At 60.2% G+C, this 17,782-nt stretch overlaps 8 protein-coding genes across 8 annotated transcripts; 4 read left to right on the top strand and 4 right to left on the bottom strand.

Annotated features, from left to right (window-relative positions):
- Positions 1 to 1,258: 1,258 nt before the first annotated feature.
- GGTG_03862 (hypothetical protein) lies at positions 1,259 to 3,073 on the top strand (the record flags this gene model as incomplete). The annotated part of the gene is made up of 5 exons (XM_009221645.1): positions 1,259 to 1,435; positions 1,689 to 1,725; positions 1,795 to 2,245; positions 2,307 to 2,765; positions 2,848 to 3,073. The coding sequence occupies 5 exons, from the start codon at positions 1,259 to 1,261 to the stop codon at positions 3,071 to 3,073; spliced, it is 1,350 nt and encodes a 449-aa protein (XP_009219909.1).
- GGTG_03861 (hypothetical protein) lies at positions 2,687 to 5,682 on the bottom strand. The gene is made up of 4 exons (XM_009221644.1): positions 4,573 to 5,682; positions 3,588 to 4,487; positions 2,974 to 3,501; positions 2,687 to 2,843 (listed from the first exon to the last, which is right to left on the bottom strand). Exons 1-3 carry the CDS (start codon positions 5,132 to 5,134, stop codon positions 3,242 to 3,244), a joined length of 1,722 nt encoding a protein of 573 aa, XP_009219908.1. The 5' UTR covers positions 5,135 to 5,682; the 3' UTR covers positions 2,687 to 2,843; positions 2,974 to 3,241.
- Positions 5,683 to 6,443: 761 nt separating this feature from the next.
- Positions 6,444 to 7,451, top strand: GGTG_03860 (hypothetical protein; the record flags this gene model as incomplete). Its single annotated transcript, XM_009221643.1, has 3 exons — positions 6,444 to 6,600; positions 6,745 to 7,060; positions 7,193 to 7,451. 3 exons carry the CDS (start codon positions 6,444 to 6,446, stop codon positions 7,449 to 7,451), a joined length of 732 nt encoding a protein of 243 aa, XP_009219907.1.
- An 843-nt stretch (positions 7,452 to 8,294) lies between these two features.
- On the top strand, positions 8,295 to 10,986 carry GGTG_03859 (choline dehydrogenase). Its single transcript, XM_009221642.1, has one exon. The coding sequence runs from the start codon at positions 8,885 to 8,887 to the stop codon at positions 10,775 to 10,777; it is 1,893 nt and encodes a 630-aa protein (XP_009219906.1). The 5' UTR covers positions 8,295 to 8,884; the 3' UTR covers positions 10,778 to 10,986.
- On the bottom strand, positions 10,704 to 12,626 carry GGTG_03858 (hypothetical protein; the record flags this gene model as incomplete). The annotated part of the gene is made up of 1 exon (XM_009221641.1): positions 10,704 to 12,626. The coding sequence occupies one exon, from the start codon at positions 12,624 to 12,626 to the stop codon at positions 11,004 to 11,006; it is 1,623 nt and encodes a 540-aa protein (XP_009219905.1). The 3' UTR covers positions 10,704 to 11,003.
- Positions 12,627 to 12,738: 112 nt separating this feature from the next.
- On the bottom strand, positions 12,739 to 14,632 carry GGTG_03857 (ribosome biogenesis protein SSF1). Its single transcript, XM_009221640.1, has 2 exons — positions 14,118 to 14,632; positions 12,739 to 14,033 (listed from the first exon to the last, which is right to left on the bottom strand). The coding sequence occupies exons 1-2, from the start codon at positions 14,559 to 14,561 to the stop codon at positions 13,062 to 13,064; spliced, it is 1,416 nt and encodes a 471-aa protein (XP_009219904.1). The 5' UTR covers positions 14,562 to 14,632; the 3' UTR covers positions 12,739 to 13,061.
- Positions 14,633 to 14,776: 144 nt separating this feature from the next.
- Positions 14,777 to 17,078, top strand: GGTG_03856 (ATP-dependent rRNA helicase RRP3). Its single transcript, XM_009221639.1, has 4 exons — positions 14,777 to 15,085; positions 15,157 to 16,071; positions 16,169 to 16,179; positions 16,283 to 17,078. Exons 1-4 carry the CDS (start codon positions 14,900 to 14,902, stop codon positions 16,626 to 16,628), a joined length of 1,458 nt encoding a protein of 485 aa, XP_009219903.1. The 5' UTR covers positions 14,777 to 14,899; the 3' UTR covers positions 16,629 to 17,078.
- On the bottom strand, positions 16,954 to 17,716 carry GGTG_03855 (hypothetical protein; the record flags this gene model as incomplete). The annotated part of the gene is made up of 1 exon (XM_009221638.1): positions 16,954 to 17,716. One exon carries the CDS (start codon positions 17,714 to 17,716, stop codon positions 17,111 to 17,113), a length of 606 nt encoding a protein of 201 aa, XP_009219902.1. The 3' UTR covers positions 16,954 to 17,110.
- Between the last annotated feature and the right edge of the window lie 66 nt (positions 17,717 to 17,782).

Genomic DNA, 17,782 nt, shown 5'->3' with positions numbered 1-17,782 from the left:
CTATTCACAGTTGGAGCAAGCTAACGTTGGACGCAAAGGCATCAATCTTGAACCATGATCGACATCTCGGATGGGTCCTGCCCAAGCAAACGGGTTTGGGATCGGATGACAGAGGATGCGGCGCCCGTTTTGGCAATCGTGGGGCCCGATAAAAATATCCTGTGGGGGATTGTTCGGTTTCAACGTGGAGGCGAGTCTGAGGATCCGGCCCGAGCGCTATTGACGTGTCTCGAGGCCAGGATCCCATGCATCACGGCTCAACATCGTGCACACGTATAAATAACCTGTACACCGATGTACAGGGTGTGTAATTAGAATCGGGAGGTATCCAGACTCCCGACACCACACTAGCTAACACAATTAACCTGTGATGGCTACTAGTGCAGAGTCTAGAAGCCACAAGTCGGGGAACCCCTGGCTGTGGCCATGTCGGCGCCAAGAAAGGTTGTTGAGGAAATTACCACTAATACGCCGTCATGCCGGGGCTGGGTGAAGCTTATCGACAAATCTTTCCCTTGAACACATGATCCATCTGTCTTGGCTCCCAAACCTCTACCAAGCCTGCCCAACGTCCTAACGGGAGACACAGAGACCGGAGGGTGGGAGGTGGCTTGCCGAAAGAGGAATGCTTACCGGAAAACGCCCCGTGCGTAAAGTTTCTGGCAGCTGGGTAAGACACGGAAGGTTGCATAGCTCCTAAACCTCTAGAGGAGGCTGATGCATCACGGAGTAGCCCCAATCTCAACCGCGGCCGGGACTCCCCCCTCTATCCTGCCGTCCCGAGACATTGTGAGGCTCTCCTGGGAGGGAGCGCCAGGCCCCGAGAACCCGGTGGGTACAAGGCGAGACGGCCGGAGAGACGGCCGGAGAGACGGCCGGGTCGCACAGAGACACGCAAGAGCCAGCCGGTTACGGGTCGAGTCCAGGCCACCCCGTCGTTCTGGAACTTTCCGTGACACGCACGCGTGAGTTTTGTTCGAGAAGCACCGCCTTCTTGTCGTTTCAGCAGCAGGACAGCCGTCGAACTCGAGCCGCGCAGCCATCGCCACGCCTGATTTCGAGCTGGTCTCGCCTGGGCTTGTCAAGGATTTGGTCACCCGTTAGCCATAACCGAGGACGCGTCGGTCATCAGCGGGATGGCGAGGCGAGCAGAGAAGGCGGCTAGTATTTAAATATCAACTAGGACCTCAAATGTGATTTAGTTGGGTAGGTAGAAGAGGCAGTAAGCAATACCAAACCCAGTTTATGCCCCCTCAACATGCACGCTCTCCAGCCCTCCCTCGAGGCTCGGCATCTGTCGCCGGCCGACATGGCACGATGGCCCGGGTTCGTTGCTTGGAGCGGGAACCCGAACCCCACCACTCGACTGCAGCAGTTCGCGAAAGCCATCATGGTGATACTCCCGGTGCTCGCGTGCATCTTTGTCGGCCTCAGGGTCTACAGCCGTGCCAGGACACGGCAGCTATGGCTGGGTGTGTATCTGTTGTATAACTAGGCAGCTTAACCCGTGCAAAAGAAAAGAGACATTGCTAATCGATCCCTTATCCGCCGCCGGCCCTGATAGACGACATGTTCATCTGCGCATCTATGGTGGGTGGTTCTTTTCCCAACTTTCTCGATCTGATGTTCAGTCGTCCTCTTGCTACGTTGCTACGAAAATAGGCCCGGCTAACAATACGCCTCGACAGATAATAATGGTGCCGATGACGGTGTCGAGTTACATGTGTATGTTCCACACAAAGCAGAGATGGCTGCGGCCAAGCAACCTAGACTGTCGCTGACCCGGGAAGACAGTCGCCAAAACGACCTACATCGGCGTTCACATCCGGTACATCCCACCGATCGACGCCATGGAGGCGCGCCGCTGGGACTATCTGAGCCAAGTCTTCTACCACCCCATCCTGCCCCTGGTCAAGACATCGATGCTCCTCTTCCTCCTGAAGCTGGGCCGCCAAAAGCCCGGCATGAAGCACGCCATCCACGCGGTCAACGCCCTGAACCTGGCCGCCATGGTGGCCACGACCCTGACGGCCACGCTCCAGTGCCTGCCCGTCCGGCGTTACTGGGACCCCCGCGTCAGAGGGAGCTGCATCCCGTCCATCGGCCGCTTCTACATCTCGGCCGCGGCCATCTCCATCTTTACCGACGTCCTGGTTCTGGGGCTGCCGTTCTGGGTCTTTCTGGATCTGCAGATGGCTCGCAAGCTCAAGATTGCCGTCCTGGCCGTCTTCTGCTTCGGCTCGCTGTAAGTCTCAACAGAGCCCCACAAAAACAAGAAACACGGCCTTCTCTAACGGCGGCCGCAGAGTGACCATTGTGAGCGTGGTCAGGCTCTATTATTTCTACCGGCTCTTTTCCGAAAACCCCTTGGAGGTCCAGCGCCGGCTCCGGAACCCCGACCCGAGCTACAACATCGCCTTCGTCGTGTCCAACCTCGAGACGAGCCTGGCCATCATGTGCGCCTGCGTGCCGGCCCTCAGGGGGCTGGCCCGCACCTGGTTCCCCGGCGGCGGCTCGGCGGCGGCGGCCCGACCGGCCTGCGGCGACCGCTACACCCTGACCAGCCTCACCTCCTGGTCCCCGCTCCACCACGCGCTCGAGGCCGGCCGGGTCAGCCGCTCGCGCCGGCGCGTCAGCAACACCCCGTCCCGCTTTTCTCTCAGGGCCGCCGGAGAGGGAGGAGGAGGGGGGAGGAGGGGGGGCCCGCCGGCTCGGAACCGTCGGGACCTGCTGCAAATCGGAGAAGCCGGGCACGGCCGGAGACGGTGCTTCCATACAGGAGACCGGGGCCAGGTTTCACGAGATTCGAGATTCGAGCCTGGCGGGTCCAGGAGGGGAAAACGCTAGGCCGGACGTCAGTGAGACCAGATCGCTGGATGGGGCAAGCACCATTGTCTGCCAGACGCATATCAGCGTCCGGTATGAGCGGCAGTCCAAGTCGCTCTCCGTCACCGACACCGACTCGGAACTCACAATGGTGGAGGGTGTCGTGAGGGCTCCTCCACCTGCCAAGCTCGAGGAGCCCGAGGACAAGGGCATGCGAACTTGCATGAGCAGCGACTTTGATTCCTAATCCTAATGAGACGATAATTAGCTAGGCTGATTGTCCGTCTGGTAATTCGATCGCCCGGGGCGATGGGCCACTCAAGTAGATTGCCAATACTGTAAATCCTTTGAAGCTATTGGAAATAAATAGACGGCCACTTCACCCAATATCCCCCAACCGGAGCGATCAAATATCTCAAATGCGAGGCCAGTTTTGCTTTCGTGGCGTAAACAGAAGAACGCCGCCTCCGTCATCGCCATCCGAGTCGAAATCAGACCCGCCCAGGTCTGCGTCTGGGCTGCGGCTTTCAGGGCTCGGGGCAAAGTCCAAGCTGCTCCGGGTCTCGGACGACTCGGATCTAGCGGGGGAGCTGGGTCGAGACGGGCTGCGCGCGGCGTCCTCGCCGAAGCCGTATTCGCTTCCTCCATCCCAGCGTAGATACTCAGCCGGGCTTTCTTCCAAGAGAAGAGCAAAAGAAGGGGTGAAGTTAGTTGTTTGAAGCTTCAAAGGTGGGGCGGGAGTGAGGGCAAGGGCAGCCTACGGATACTCAAGGCAGCGATGCTTTGCCCGACATCCCGAGCACGAACAGGGTTCCTCGCGGTCAGCTTGGTGATGCCTGTGGTAGAGTCTGGGTGGCTCGTCCCTGGGCCACGCCGCTCTAGGATCTGCGCCACGGCGGCCCGGCGGATCTCCTCAATCATTCCCTGAAGGACTGCGCGCTGTGCCCTGAATCCAGCGTCGAGGTGACCCGAGGGGAGTGCCGGCGGGCTCCAATTGAGCCAGACGTTTTCGTGCGATTCGGGCTGAATGCAGCGTGCGGGAGAATACTTGAGGTAGAGCTTGCAGCAGTAGCAGGCTGCCTTGCTGCAGCCGATGACAGGCAAGTCGAGAGCGAACAACTTTTGTCGCCCGGGGGCGTTGAAGTGCTCATAGACCTGGATCTCGCAGTGGACGATGGGCTTGAAGGTGTCGTTGCGGTATTCCTCCAGCAGGGGCTCTTCGATACCGTGCATCCTTTCGAGATCCATCAAAGCCTCAGTGGTTGCCTCGTCATCGACCCCCATTCGATGCAAGATCGAACGAAGGTTCGTCTTGTCGTCAGGTACTGGAGCAGGCACAGGCTCGGGGACAGGGACTTGGCTGACGACATAGCTGCTGTCCAACACCTGCTCGAAGGACTGAGCGCTTTCCATGAGACGTTTCGGCGCACGCTCATGGTGGGCGAGCCTCCCGATGAGGTGGTGAGCCGCGGCGAAGGGATTATCAAAGGGATTGCTGTCGAATCTCTTGTCCTGCGCGGTCCTGGTGATGTAACGGCTCTGTCGCCCCCTGTTCTTGATATCGAGCATTTCCTGCGACTGTCTATGCTCAAAAGCCAGCGAACAGACTTCGCTGTGATCGCCTTGTCGAAACTGCTCGAGCCAGCGAGCCAGCTCAGCATCTGAATCTCGTTGCAGAATTAGCTTGGGCAGTTGTTCTAGACCCGGAGTCAAGGGACTAGAGCATGGTCTTCAGGTAGAACTTGCCGTCCTCTCCAGAAAGGAACCCCGTACAGCGCTTGATATGCGCACGAAGCATGTTGACTTCTTTCTTAATCCTGTGCCTCGCATGTTCGAAACAGCGCCGTTTCAAGTTGGCGATGAGTTCGTCCCTTGTCTCCTGGTTTTGGGCGTTGACAGGCTGGATGCTCTCGGTGATCGTGGCCAGAATGGATTCGAGAAAGGTGTGAACCCTGGCGGAACTCTTGTTGAGCGCGAACCAGAAGACATAGCGGTCTCGACCGGCTTCAATGGCGATGGCCGTGGTCGTGTGACCTCCCTTGTCGTAATCGCAGACATACGATAGATCGTCCAAGAATGTCTTCCATTTGAACTCGATAGAGCCTTCTTCGACAGAAGCTGGGCTGTGTATGCCTCTGGTTTTGCCGAGAGTGTGGAGCAATACCAGGGGCTCGAAGAAGCGATGCAACAACCTCGCGTACTTATCAAGTCTGGGCCCTTTGTCCAGCGGTGTGTGCAGCGTCGCCGTCTTGCCCGGACCAGAGCGGTTGACGACGGCCTTTGACTTCTTAGTCTTGGATGCAGGCATTGTGGTTGAGAGTGATGGGTACAGTGTAGTGAGACGTTGCGGGGGATGGTTTTATGGGTAAGGGTGGGGTGGGGGCTCAGGAGAGAGGTACAGGAACGGTATTGACTAGGTAATCAATTGGGAGGGACGGATTGGAAAATGATGAGCTCCGGAGGGGAACTGGACTCGACTCGGTTGGAGGCCTGGGAAGAGTCAAGAGGAAGGGGTAAGAAAAAAATATGGTCATCTAATGCCTTTTCGTAGACACGGCTACTATGTAGAACACACCCAGACGTACCCAGAGAGAAGCATTGCCATTGCGCAGCCAGCCGGGCTGTGAGGCCTTCCCAGGCGGCAGAATCACGTCCTCGTTGAAGAGGTGGAAGAAGAAACGGGCGGGTGCGCGTCTCCGCGTCTGCGAGAAGGCCTCCGAGGGAAGGGGGCCAATGGCAGGGCGAGGCCCATTCGACCGACTTGGGCCTCATTTTCCGAGGCCGGCCCAGGCTGATTCCCATGTTGGCTTCCAGGTTGGTGCCTCGAGGCTGCCAGCCAGTCAAATTGGAGTTGGCCATTGGTGGTGTCTGCCCAGCCAAGGTTGACTGCAGCCAGCAGCTGTGGCAGGCCCACCACCTGCAGTCGGCCCACCACCTCCTGCCATTTGGCCCGTCTGCGTGCTACGCCCTGTGGCCCTACGCCCAATCGTCGTCACCTGCCGGGCCGTTCGTTGCGTTCTCCCACAGTGCGGCTCTAGTTGGTGTTTGGACGCAAACCTCTGCCGATCGAGGGGGCCTCACAGAGCAGTACAGTGCATGCCCCTGAGGCCTGGACTGTGCCGACATGACCTCACCGGGTTCGCGACATCAACACGCCCACCGCGCAACGTAACGAGCCTCGTTGCCAGAAGGTTCTCCCCCACAGCCCGGGGATCAAGGATACACGAGGAGGCCCACCTGCTTGCGTGCAGACCAGCAGCGAGCACCTCCCGTGACGGTCAACCTGTTTGCCCTGGCCTCCGTTAGTGAGGCCCTCAAGGGATGCTGCCTGTTTGTACAGGCATAAAAGACGTATGTGAAGCTCTCCATTTGGAGGGGCCGTGGTTCCCCTGCTCTTAGGGCACAAGATCTGGCAAGCCCTAGCCGTCACGACGTGTGCGCTGTCGTGCTCGTGCTCGATCTGATACTGCCAAGTCGAAACATCGCTCGTGTCCTCATCTGATCAGCAATACCTCGTCTATCTTATCCCCATTTTATTGCTTCCATGTGGGAGTCCCCGGAGTGTCCGTCCATACGCCGTCCCCACCGTAATCGCCTCACCACCATCGTCCCCGACAATGTCGAACCCCAGCCGCCGCCGCCACGGCGCCATCCAAGACGTGCAGCTCAGCGCTGAGTGGACCAACGGCACTGATCAGGGGGTGTACTATCAGGACTACCAGGGACACGACCTCCAGTACATGTATGCGCAAGGCCAGACGCCGGTGTACGGAAGTGACACTGGCTTCTCTGGCGCCTCCACAGCCCCTTCCACCTGGTCGATGGATCCCGTTGCCGTCCTGCCCCTGGATCAGCCCCTGGATCAGATCTCGGTTGCCGACCTTGCTTTTTAGAGCGATGGTCAACATGCACCGACAGTTCCAGCCCAAGACCTGGGCCATTACGGCTATACTGGGCAGCTGCTCCCATTCTCTACGGCTCCGGAGCAGCATATATATAGCTCCACCACTGCTCATCAAACATACGACCATCCCCAGCTTCACACCCCCGTCGATCCATCACCTGCTAGCCTTGACGGCTCTGTTTCCAGCACAGACATGTCTGATCCGGTCTACACAGGTAAATTCGAGGAGGAGCCCCTCCCGGACCTGGAAGAGTACAAGAGAGAGGACGGGCAGTATTATTGTAACGAGGGCGGTTGCTCTGGAGCCTACAACAGCCTCCGGAACTTCAAGTAAGTAACTATATTTTCGCACCACACCACGTCATACCACACCAGTTCCTCGGCCTTCCCGAGACAACACAACTGTCTGCCGAGAGGAGGACAACGCCCACCCCTACACCTCCCTAACGAGCGGATGTCCAGGAAACACATGCGAACCCATTTCAAGCCCGTTATCTGTCCGCTCAGCGAGCTCTGCGATAACGATGGGAACCCCAAGGGGAGACGCACGGCGGAGCAGAGGGACATGATCCGCCACGTCCGCGCCTATCACTCGGCCTGGGCCAAAAGGCAACAGAACCTCCCACAGGACGACTTTCCCTGCGACCTTTGCGAAAAGACCTTCACCCGCAAGGACAACCTGCGCAAGCACACAAAGGAAATCCACGAGAAGAAGGCCTAGCGCCGTTCCTTGCTTCCACTCCCATGTTATCTCGAGCCGCAACTCAATTTCCCCTCTCTTTTGGCACTGTCTTTTCACTGTTCTTCCATCCCTTTTCCTATTCGGGTCAACAAGCCGCACGTGCTTGTCACGGCAACTGGTGCCCTCTCCCGGATCACCAAACAGTATTGCCCTGAGCCTATTTCTTTTTTCTTTTTTCTTTTCTTTTTTTTGCTGTCTTCACCCCGCTGCTCTTTCCTTACCGCCTTTTACTTTCTCTCAAGGTCGTTTTAAGATTTGTCGCTTGATGGTTACCTTGGCTCTCTCCTTATTTAAGTTAAGCTCGTGCTCTCCCGCTCACCCGGTCCCTGATTCTTGAGTTCCGTTGTTTTCCCCATGATTTTCATGTCTTCCATCTCATTAGTTAGCCATTTTCTTAGCATGGTATGAATTATTTGTTTTATGCCCGCATGCCATTGTTTGAAGACAAGGCCTCCGCACTCTCGTACCAAGCAGTTTTTTGATTGGCCATCCGTGTAGGGGTTTAGGCTCGGGCTGTTCCAAATCGCAAAGACCAGAGCTTCGGCATTGCCAACTCCAGTTTGTGGCTTCTAGACTCTGCACCGGTAGCCGTCACAGTTGAATTGTGCCAGCTAGAGTGGCCTCGGGAATCTGGATACCTCCCAATTCTAATTACACACCTTGTACATTGGTGTACAGGCCATTTATACGTATGCACGGTGTTGAACCGTGTTGGGGCTGTGCCTTCGGGGTGCATAGGGTCCCGGCCTTGGGACGCGCCGATAGCGCTTAGGCCGAGATCCTCAAGTTTCTCAACCCCGCACGCTAGCATGGATGACAGAGCAACCGACCACGTGCCAAGCACAGATACCGAAAAGCAGGACATGGGAATATGAATGGTACTTTGCAGGGAAAGCAGAATAGCCGACTTGGCGCCTGCAGGGGCCAGGTATACGAATCGGGGAGGCGATGCCGCCTTTGCAGGGTACGCGCGGTGAAGGACCGCGGTAGAAAGCAAGATTGGGGAGGGCCTCCGCCGCCGCGACCAGGCAGTTTAAGGAATGTAATATGGAGCCGTGATGCGATTGCCCCTGCCCGCCTAGGCCGGAAAGGTCCATGCCGCCGATGCGATGAGGAGTCGCTGGCGGTTTTTCCCTGGAGGGTCGGCACTCGGATATGGGCGTGTTCGTCAGCGTACCGCAGTACAACATTCCCCTCTGCCAAGAGCACACGGCGCACCTGCGACTGGCTAGATTATACGTACCAGCTGGCGCTTCGGGTTCATCCCGGCGAGGGAGCGTCTCCGCTGGCCTGGCCTATAAGAGCAGCTGGTTCGCGAGCTCCTCGCTCCATGTTTGTACGTCTGGCCCAGCCTTTCGCAGTCCGACCGCTGCTCTCGGGGAAAAGTGCAAAAAAAAAAAAAGCAAATCACCATGGCGGGAAAGAGCAGTAAAAGGGGCTCGCTGAGGAGCCTGCTGAGCACCCTTTCGCTTGGGCTTTTGGCTGGCACGCCCGTGTCCGGGGCTCCGACGACCGCCTCCGCCGCGGACACGTACGACTATGTAGTGGTCGGCAGCGGGCCGGGAGGCGGCGTCCTGGCCGCGAACCTGGCCAAGGCCGGATACTCGGTCTTCATCCTCGAGGCGGGCGACGCCAGCCCGAGCATCGGCTTCGGGTCGTACACGCCCTCGGTCACCTGGGACTTCTTCGTCAAGCACTACCCGGAGGGCGACCCGCGCAACAACGAGTACAGCCACCTGACGTGGAAGACGCCCGAGGGTAAGTACTGGGTCGGCAGGACGGGGGCACCCGCCGGGTCCAAGCTCCTGGGCGTCTACTACCCGCGGGGCGCCACGCTCGGGGGCTCGTCCATGATCAACGCCATGTGCGTGTGGCTCCCGAGCGACAGCGACTGGGACTACCACTACAAGGTCACGGGCGACAAGACCTGGAAGGCCGCCAACATGCGCAAGGTCTTTGAGCGCGTGGAGAAGAACAACTACCTGCCCAGGGGCACGCCCGGCCACGGCTTCGACGGCTGGTTCCAGACCCAGATGGGCGCCATGACGCAGTCCAAGGCCACTGGCCCCCTGGCCGGCAACGCCGTCATGGGCATGTACGCGCGCGACCTCAACCTGACCATGCCCATGAGCAGCCTCCTCACGCGCGACCCCAACGGCCCCACGCCCGGCCGGGACCAGGAGCAGAGCATCTACGGGCTCGTGACGCACCAGTACGCAAACGGCAACCGCTACAGCTCGCGCGACTACGTCCAGACCGAGGCTAACCGCAGCGGCACCAAGCTGGTCGTGTCGCTGCGGTCCCTGGCGACAAAGGTGCTCTTCGACACCACCAGCAGTAGCAGCGACAAGCCGCGCGCGACGGGCGTCGAGTACCTCGAGGGCGCGTCCGTGTACCGGGCCGACTTCCGCAACACGCCGGGCGCCAAGGGCACGCGCAAGACGGTGCGGGCGCGGCGCGAGGTCATCGTGTCGGGCGGCGCCTTCAACTCGCCGCAGCTGCTGATGCTCAGCGGCGTCGGCGACCGCGCGCACCTCGAGTCGCTCAACATCACCGTGGTCAAGCACCTGCCGGGCGTGGGCCAGAACCTGATGGACAACCAGGAGATGCCCGTCGTCGGGCGCGGCAGCGGCGGCTCCGGCTCCACGGGCGTGACCATGTTCAAGTCCAAGCACCCGGCGCACGGCGAGCGCGACCTGTTCCTCTTCGGCGGGCCCGGCTCCCTCTTCCGCGGCTTCTGGCCGTCCGAAAACCGGGTCGGCCAGCTGCCCGCCGAGCCCCAGGGCATCTACGGCGTCAGCATGATCAAGGGCAGCTCCGTCAACAACAAGGGCTGGGTCAAGCTCCGGACCGCCGACCCCCAGGATCCGCCCGAGATCAACTTCAACCACTACGCCGCCGGGTCCGGGCCCGACCTCGAGGCCATGAAGGACTCCATCGCCTACGTCAGGACCGTCTACGGACGCCTGGGCATGCCGACGCTCGAGCCCCCCTGCAAGGCCGGGCCCGACGCGCAGGGCTACTGCGGAAAGGAGGACGAGGAGTGGCTGCACAAGCAGACGTTTGGCCACCACCCCACCTGCACCAACAAGATCGGCGCCGACGACGACCCCATGGCCGTGCTGGACTCCAAGTTCCGCGTGCGTGGCGTCGCCGGCCTGCGCGTCGTCGACGCCAGCGCCTTTGCCCGCATCCCGGGCGTCTTCCCCGTCGTGTCGGTGTTCAGCATCAGTCAAAAGGCGTCTGACGACATGCTGGCCGAGCTGAAGGAGGGCAAGGCCATTAAGGAGTGTTTTGCGGCTTGAATATGATGATGGGATTCGGTCGATTTCTTCAGCTTCGCACCGTGTTGGGTTCCAACATCGATGCTTGTAACCATGTTGCGTCCTTCCCTTGGGGTCCTCCTTTTTCTGTTCCCAAGACTCAGAGATAGTAAATATATGGTCTCCCCTGTCAACCAGCAAGGCAACAAAAAGTCTCATGAATATAGCCTCACCTCATATCAAACCTTTACCCGTGCATCCATTGCTACTAACTTCCCAAAACCCTCCTAGCAGCGTGCCCGCCAGCCCTCCTCCCGGAAAAAACACAGTCGGCCAGCGACAGCCCACTGACGTAGCCATTAGAACACAGCCCAACGGCAGTCCGTCCAGCCGCGTAGAGGCCCGCGATGACCGCCTGGTTCTCGCCGCCCCCTTCCGACCCCCTCAGCACCAGGCCCGAGCCGCCCTCGACGCGCAGCCCGCCGAGCGTGATGCCGGTGGACATGTAGGGGCCCGACGGCGCGAGCGAGACGTCGACGGCGTAAAAGGGCGGCCGCGCGATCGGCGACCGGTACTCGTCCGTCTTGCCGACCGGGTCCGGCCGCCCCGCGACGATGGCGTCGTTGTACGCCGCCACCGTGCCCGCCAGCGCCACCGCGTCGACGCCGACCCTGCCCGCGAGCGCGCCGAGGCTGCCGGCCCTCCGCCGCAACCACCTAGTCACGTACAGCGCCATGAACCTCGTCAAGTGCTCCGTCTGCTCGGCGACCTGGGCTGTGGCGCGGGCCCACTGGTCCGAGTCGAGCACGAGGAAGCCGCGGCCGCCGTGCCGGCGTACCATGCGGTCGGCAAAGGCCGCGCCATACAGGTCCTCGGCCGCGATGCGGGTGCCGTCCGGCCCGACGGCGACGCCGTGCAGGAGCGCGTCGGGTGGGTACAGGAAGCGCCACGCCGACACGGAGCCCATGCGCCCCGTCGAGCCGCCCGCCGCCGCCCCGAGCCGGATCCCGGCGCCGTCGTCGCCGGCCGTGCCCAGGAAGTGGAGCCGGTCGGCGAGGGGGTAGTGCGACTTGACCATGGCGTGGTTCAGGCCGAACCCTCCGGCGGCGAGGATGACGGCCCCCGCGCCGAGCGTGCCCTCTTCGGCGTGTCGCTGGAAGACCTTGGACGCCCGCTTGTCGTACCAGTCGGCGAGCGTGTTGGTGGCCAGTCTCAGATCGAGTGCCCGCTGGGACAGCTTCTTGTGCTTCGCGAAAGGCGCGGCGGCAGCGACGGGGTTCAGCCGGCGATACCTGACCCCGACGGCGCGCCCCTGGTCCATCACGACGTCCTCGACCTTGGTCGCCGCCTCGAACCGGACGCCCTTGTCGACGGCGGCGTCGAAGATGGCCCTCCACAGCGCGCCGCCCGTCATGCCCGGCCCGCCGACGGCGCGGTGGCCCCTCGGCGCCGGGCGCGCCACGGCGGCGAACCGGGCCGCCTTCTCGTTACCCGAGTAGTACAGAAAGTCGCCGTCCTTGGGGTAGCTGGTCTTGTACCTGCAAAAGGCGGCGCCGCTGAACCGGGCCCCGAGGCCCTCGAGCCAGCGCACTTCGGCGGCGCTGCCGTCGCAGAAGCGCCGCAGCGTGGCGTCGTCGACGACGCCGCTGTCGCCGACCTCGGCCCGCATGTAGGCGAGCATGTCGGCGGGCGAGTCCTCGAACCCGGCCTCGCGCTGCTGCGCCGTCCCGCCGCCCGCGTAGACGATGCCGCCCGAGAGCGCCGACGCGCCGCCGCCGTGTCCGCGCTCGAGCACCGTCACGGAGCGCGCGCCTGCCTCTGCCGCCGCGACCGCCGCGCACATGCCGGCCAGGCCGCTGCCGACTATGGCCACGTCGGTCGACTCGGGCATGTGCCCTACGGCTGAGTGTAGTAACGAAACCTGTATTGCCGTGGTTGAGGCCCATGGCCCTATTCGGTTTCCCGAACGTTTAAGAGCCGTACTAAACGACACCAGTCGCCTCCCGAGCATTTTGGCAGTTAATCGTCGGCGGAGCCAGCGATAGATGCTGTGTTATTGAATATGCCCAAATCGATTGGATGCACCACGAGCCGGAGTGATTCGAAAAGCCGCCGCGACAACGAATCTGCAGGGCAGGTAGAAGCAACACGAGAATTGGGGTTTAACCAAAGTTGGAGCTGCCCGACGGACCCGGCAATCAGATATGAGTGATGGAACACTGCAGCCCCTCCGCCAAGACCGCTCAAAGAGCAACGCTGCAAACACAACGAAGATCTCGCGTTAGATACATGGAAGCTCTCTGGGACAAGGACGAGATAAACTGGCTCAGCCGCCCGCAATCTCCTCCTCCTCGTCTTCCCATTCGCCATCCTCCTCCATCCGTCCGTTGACTTGGGTCTCCGCGTCGCCCTCGAGGCCTTCGCTGTCAAACCCATCGTCGTAATCGTCATCGTCAGATTCGTCCACGTCCATCTCGTCCTGGCCGTTCTTGTTGCCCGAGCCCCTGCCCGTCTTCTTCCGCTCTTCTTCCTTCTCCTTCTTCTTGCGCTCGACATTTGCCTTTTGCTCCTTCTGCCTCGCCGCCTTCTCCTGCCTCTTCTGCTCCCACCTCTTCTCCATGGCCTTGAGTTCCTCCTTGGACTTGTGGATGTACTCGTGCCACATGACCTTGCCGGCGCAAACACCCTCCTCAACCTTGAGTAGCCTCAGCCTCATGCGCGGACCCAGCTCGACGAGCTTGACGGCGCGCCTCTCGACATTGTCGTTTTCCGGCGCCCCTTCGTTGTGGTCCCCATCAGCCCCGTCTGCCCCGCGTGCCGCGGCACGGGCCTTGGCACTGAGGACCTTGCGAGGCGCCGATTCCAGAATCTCGACCTCGGCGTCAGTCTCGGCCTCGCTGCCACTGGTTCCATCTGTCATGTACCCAGAGCCGTCCTCTCCGCCAATCATAAAGTCGGCAATATCTTGTAATTTGCCGAGATTCGGCAGCCCGCCCTTTTTGCCCTTCTTGCTGTTGAGAATCCTCTCTGCCGCGCCCAGCCTCTTCAGCGGCTTCGAGATTCCTGCGGCCCTGGTAGTGATAGCATAGTGTCTGAAGTTGAGTATGAAGCTGCCGTCCTCCTCCTTTGACGGCTCCCGGTTGAGAAGGAGGACCCTTCGTATGGACTTGAGCGGCGTGGTCTGCGGATTTATCGGTGCGAAAAGCGACTGGAACACCGTTGTGGTCAGAGACTCGAGGTGCTTGGGGACCTTGGATTGCGCATCCGCGGCCGGGCTGGAGAAGTTGTTCATGACTAGCTGCAGGGGCTATTAGAAGAGTGTCAAGCAAAATGCGCGGCCAGTGCGCCATCACAAGAGGCAGGGCGTTCCGGCAGCACATACCAACGGCGGCGTGATGTACTCTTTTCCGGCGCCCTTGGGCCGTCGCTGCGACCTCTGTACGTCCTTTGCGAGAGAGTATTTCTCAACACGGAAGTGCAGCGTTGGTCCGCGTGGTGCGAGGGCAACCCTGAGATTCACGTTGCCGGACTCGGAGCGCGAGAAGAGCAAGAGGTGGGTGACGCCGAGCGGGCCGCACATGACCAGATAGTCCTTCAAGCGGTTTGCGCGGCGCTCCTTCAGTCGACTGGCGGTTCCAGGCTCCATGACGCGGCGAACGTCGGCGGCCAGCTGGCTGACGCTGGAGCCGACTTCACCAGCGCCAATGCGGATGACCATGCTCTTGGGGTCGCGAATCGAGGCATTGCCGGTGTTGATTGGCCCCTTGGCCTGGTTCGGGTTGGGAGCAGTGACATGCGTCCTTCTCTTTGACCGTCGTCGCGCCATTTTGGGCGGGCTGCGAATCGAGACGTCTTAGGTTTGTCGGTTTCCAAGCGGAGCTGTCTGCTGAACTTTTCGGAGCCCTTGATGGCAGAAAAAAGAAAAAAAAGCTGGCCGCTGTCTGGCGGGGCCAATTCGCGGCGTCCGATAAAGCGCACGGGCCCTACTCAGGGGTCCCGATAAGACTTTTTTTTTCCTCGTCCTGCATGCGACTTGCGACAGCTTCCCCACCAGCAGCGCAAACCGCCGCCCTGGAGCTCTGCAATCTCTCGGATCGTCTGCTATTACCGGAGTAGCCTTGGTAAAGAACGAGTACCCAAAAGTAATACGGCGGTGCTCACAAAATGTCGTCAAAACGGATAAAACTGGCGCATGAAAAGGCCAAAGCGCCCAAGCTCAAAGAAGCGGGCGGCCAGGAGCAAAGACAGGAGCAGTCGCCTCAGACTGACGATTCAGCAACCGTGGTGGACGCCGCAGCGGTACCGTCCTCGACCGCCGCTGAGGTGCCAGCCAAGACATTCAAGGACCTTGTAAGGCCTCTACTGCTCCCCCTTCAGACACTCTCTCACCAGTCTGCTAAACTACCGACTGACCCCTGTAGGGTATCGTTGATCCTCTCTGCGAAGCTTGCGAGGCCCTTGGCTACAAGCAGCCGACTCCGATCCAGACCCAGGCCATCCCGCTCGCCCTGCAAGGTCGCGATGTCATCGGAATCGCCGAGACGGGCTCCGGCAAGACCGCTGCCTTTGCCCTACCTATTCTCCAGTCCCTGCTCGACAAGCCGCAGCCCCTCTTCGGCCTCGTCCTGGCCCCGACGCGAGAGCTAGCGGCACAGATCGGCCAGGCCTTCGAGGCGCTGGGCTCGCTGATATCACTCCGGTGCGCGGTCGTGGTCGGTGGTCTGGACATGGTCTCACAATCCATCGCCCTCGGAAAGAAGCCACACGTCGTTGTTGCCACTCCTGGTCGTCTGCTTGACCACCTAGAAAAGACCAAGGGGTTTAGCTTGCGCTCGCTCAAGTACCTCGTCATGGATGAAGCAGACCGCCTGCTTGACCTCGACTTCGGCCCCATCCTCGACAAGATCCTCAAGTTCCTGCCCCGCGAGCGGCGGACATATCTTTTCTCGGCAACCATGAGTTCCAAGGTCGAGAGTCTGCAACGCGCTAGCTTGCGGGATCCGCTCAGAGTCAGCGTTAGCTCAAAGCGCGAGAAAACAGTCGCAACGCTTCTGCAGAACCCCTTGATCATACCACACATGCACAAGGACGTCTATCTCATCTACCTGGTCAACGAGTTTGCCGGTCAGACCACCATCATCTTTACCCGCACCGTCAACGAGGCGCAGAGGTTATCAATCCTGCTACGCACACTATCCTTCGGCGCCATCCCACTGCACGGTCAGCTGTCGCAATCCATGCGCCTGGGCGCGCTGAACAAGTTCAAGGCTAAGTCACGCGATATTCTTGTTGCTACCGACGTTGCAGCGCGTGGTTTGGATATTCCGGAAGTCGACGTATGTGCCTCTTCGCCCATGTTGTTCCGTGCCAGCTTTGATTTACCTCGTTATCATTCAGAGCTTAGATCCGCTAACAAATGATTGACTCTCATAGCTTGTCATAAAGTGAGAGCCCAACCCAAACTAAAGCCCCAGACAGCCTGTGAAAAAGGCAATGCACGATTGATATACTTGACTCGGTAAACTAACGCAATATCACAACTCCCAGTTACGACCTTCCTGGAGACAGCATGACATACATCCACCGTGTCGGTCGGACAGCACGAGCCGGCCGCTCGGGCCGGGCCATCTCGATTGTTACGCAGTACGACGTCGAGTTGTGGATGCGGATAGAGAAAGCCGCCCTAGACGGGCGCAAGCTGCCGACGTACCAGCCGGATAGAGAGGAAGTCATGGTCTTCAAGGAGCGTGTCGAGGAGGCCCAGCGCGTGGCACGAAACGAGATGAAAGAGCTTCACGAAGACAGAGGCAAGAAGGGCGCAGTGCTCAAGGGCCGCAAGCGCGGTTCGGCTACGAAGAGACGTCACGACGGTATGGACGCCGAGGAGGGCTAAACGGCTCTTTGGCTGCTCAATCGTTTACTTTTATTGATTACGGCGCATCGTTGCAAACCGTCTGTATTCTGGCTCTTGTTTCCCGGATGACTTTTTTTCCTTCCTCATGTGGTCCACCTCCCAAAATTTGCCTCAATTGGGTCGACAGCTTCGATTTGCCAGCGTCGCGTGGTGACAGGCGGCGAATATCCGGGTCAGTTCAGATACCTACTTGACACAATAGACCAATCATGACCTTGTGTACATTGAGGAACAAGAACCAAAGTCAATCAAGACGCCTGGCAAGGCGCCAACATCAAGTATTAGCGGCATGGTGAGAACGTAGTTGGTATGCAAAACGTCATAATTTCGCATTGTCTATGTCTAAATATTGAAACACAATCGTTTCCTCATCAATGACTGGGTACATTGTCTTTCACCGGGCGTCGGGAGCATCCCCTCCCGATACAGTCACGCTTCATCCGTCTGAGACCAACAACCCCTTAAGAGGAGGGGGCAGGGGCGTCGCTGTACAGGCAGTTGTTGGGCTCGCTGACGGGGGAGGCGCGGAGCGAGACCGGCAGGCAGCCCTCGCTGCCAGCGGGCTTGGCGACGCCAGCGTTGGTCCAGAGGCGGTAGACGCCGTCGGGCATGGGGCAGGCCAGGAAGCCGGCCGTGTTGTTCAGGGATAGGTTGTTGTACTGGTCGAAGACGAAGGGGCCGCGCTGGCTGTAGCGCGAGGGCATGGGCTGGACGCCCGTGGTGTAGCCCGTGATGCCCTGGCCCATGCCCGAGGCGTCGACCCAGATCTGCTGCTGCGAGTACGAGGTGCTGTAGAGGAGGAGGTCACCGTCGATGAGGCGGAACTGGGCCTTGCCGTCGCTGGTCTTGTCGCAGCTGGCCTTCTGGTCGGCGAGCTTGAGCCACAGGCGGTTGTCGGCCGCGCTGACCCAGGTGAAGTGCACGTCGCTGGCGGAGCGCAGGGCGACGAGCTCAAAGACGCTGTTGGGCGCGATGGGCTCGGGGACAGGGGCCTGGCGTGGGAGGACGGCGGCGGCCGAGGCGGCGGTGGCCAGGATGGCGGAGGTGGCGATGGTGTTGAAGTGCATGTTGGCGGTGTTGGGGGGGGGGGGGGAGGGGAGGGGAGGGAAGAACGACGAACGTAACGTAACGTA

Source organism: Gaeumannomyces tritici (genome assembly GCF_000145635.1).
Source record: "Gaeumannomyces tritici R3-111a-1 unplaced genomic scaffold supercont2.2, whole genome shotgun sequence".
NCBI lineage: Eukaryota > Fungi > Ascomycota > Sordariomycetes > Magnaporthales > Magnaporthaceae > Gaeumannomyces > Gaeumannomyces tritici.
The sequence above is the reverse complement of the archived record's forward strand: the minus strand, read 5'-3'. Positions and strand labels throughout refer to the sequence as shown.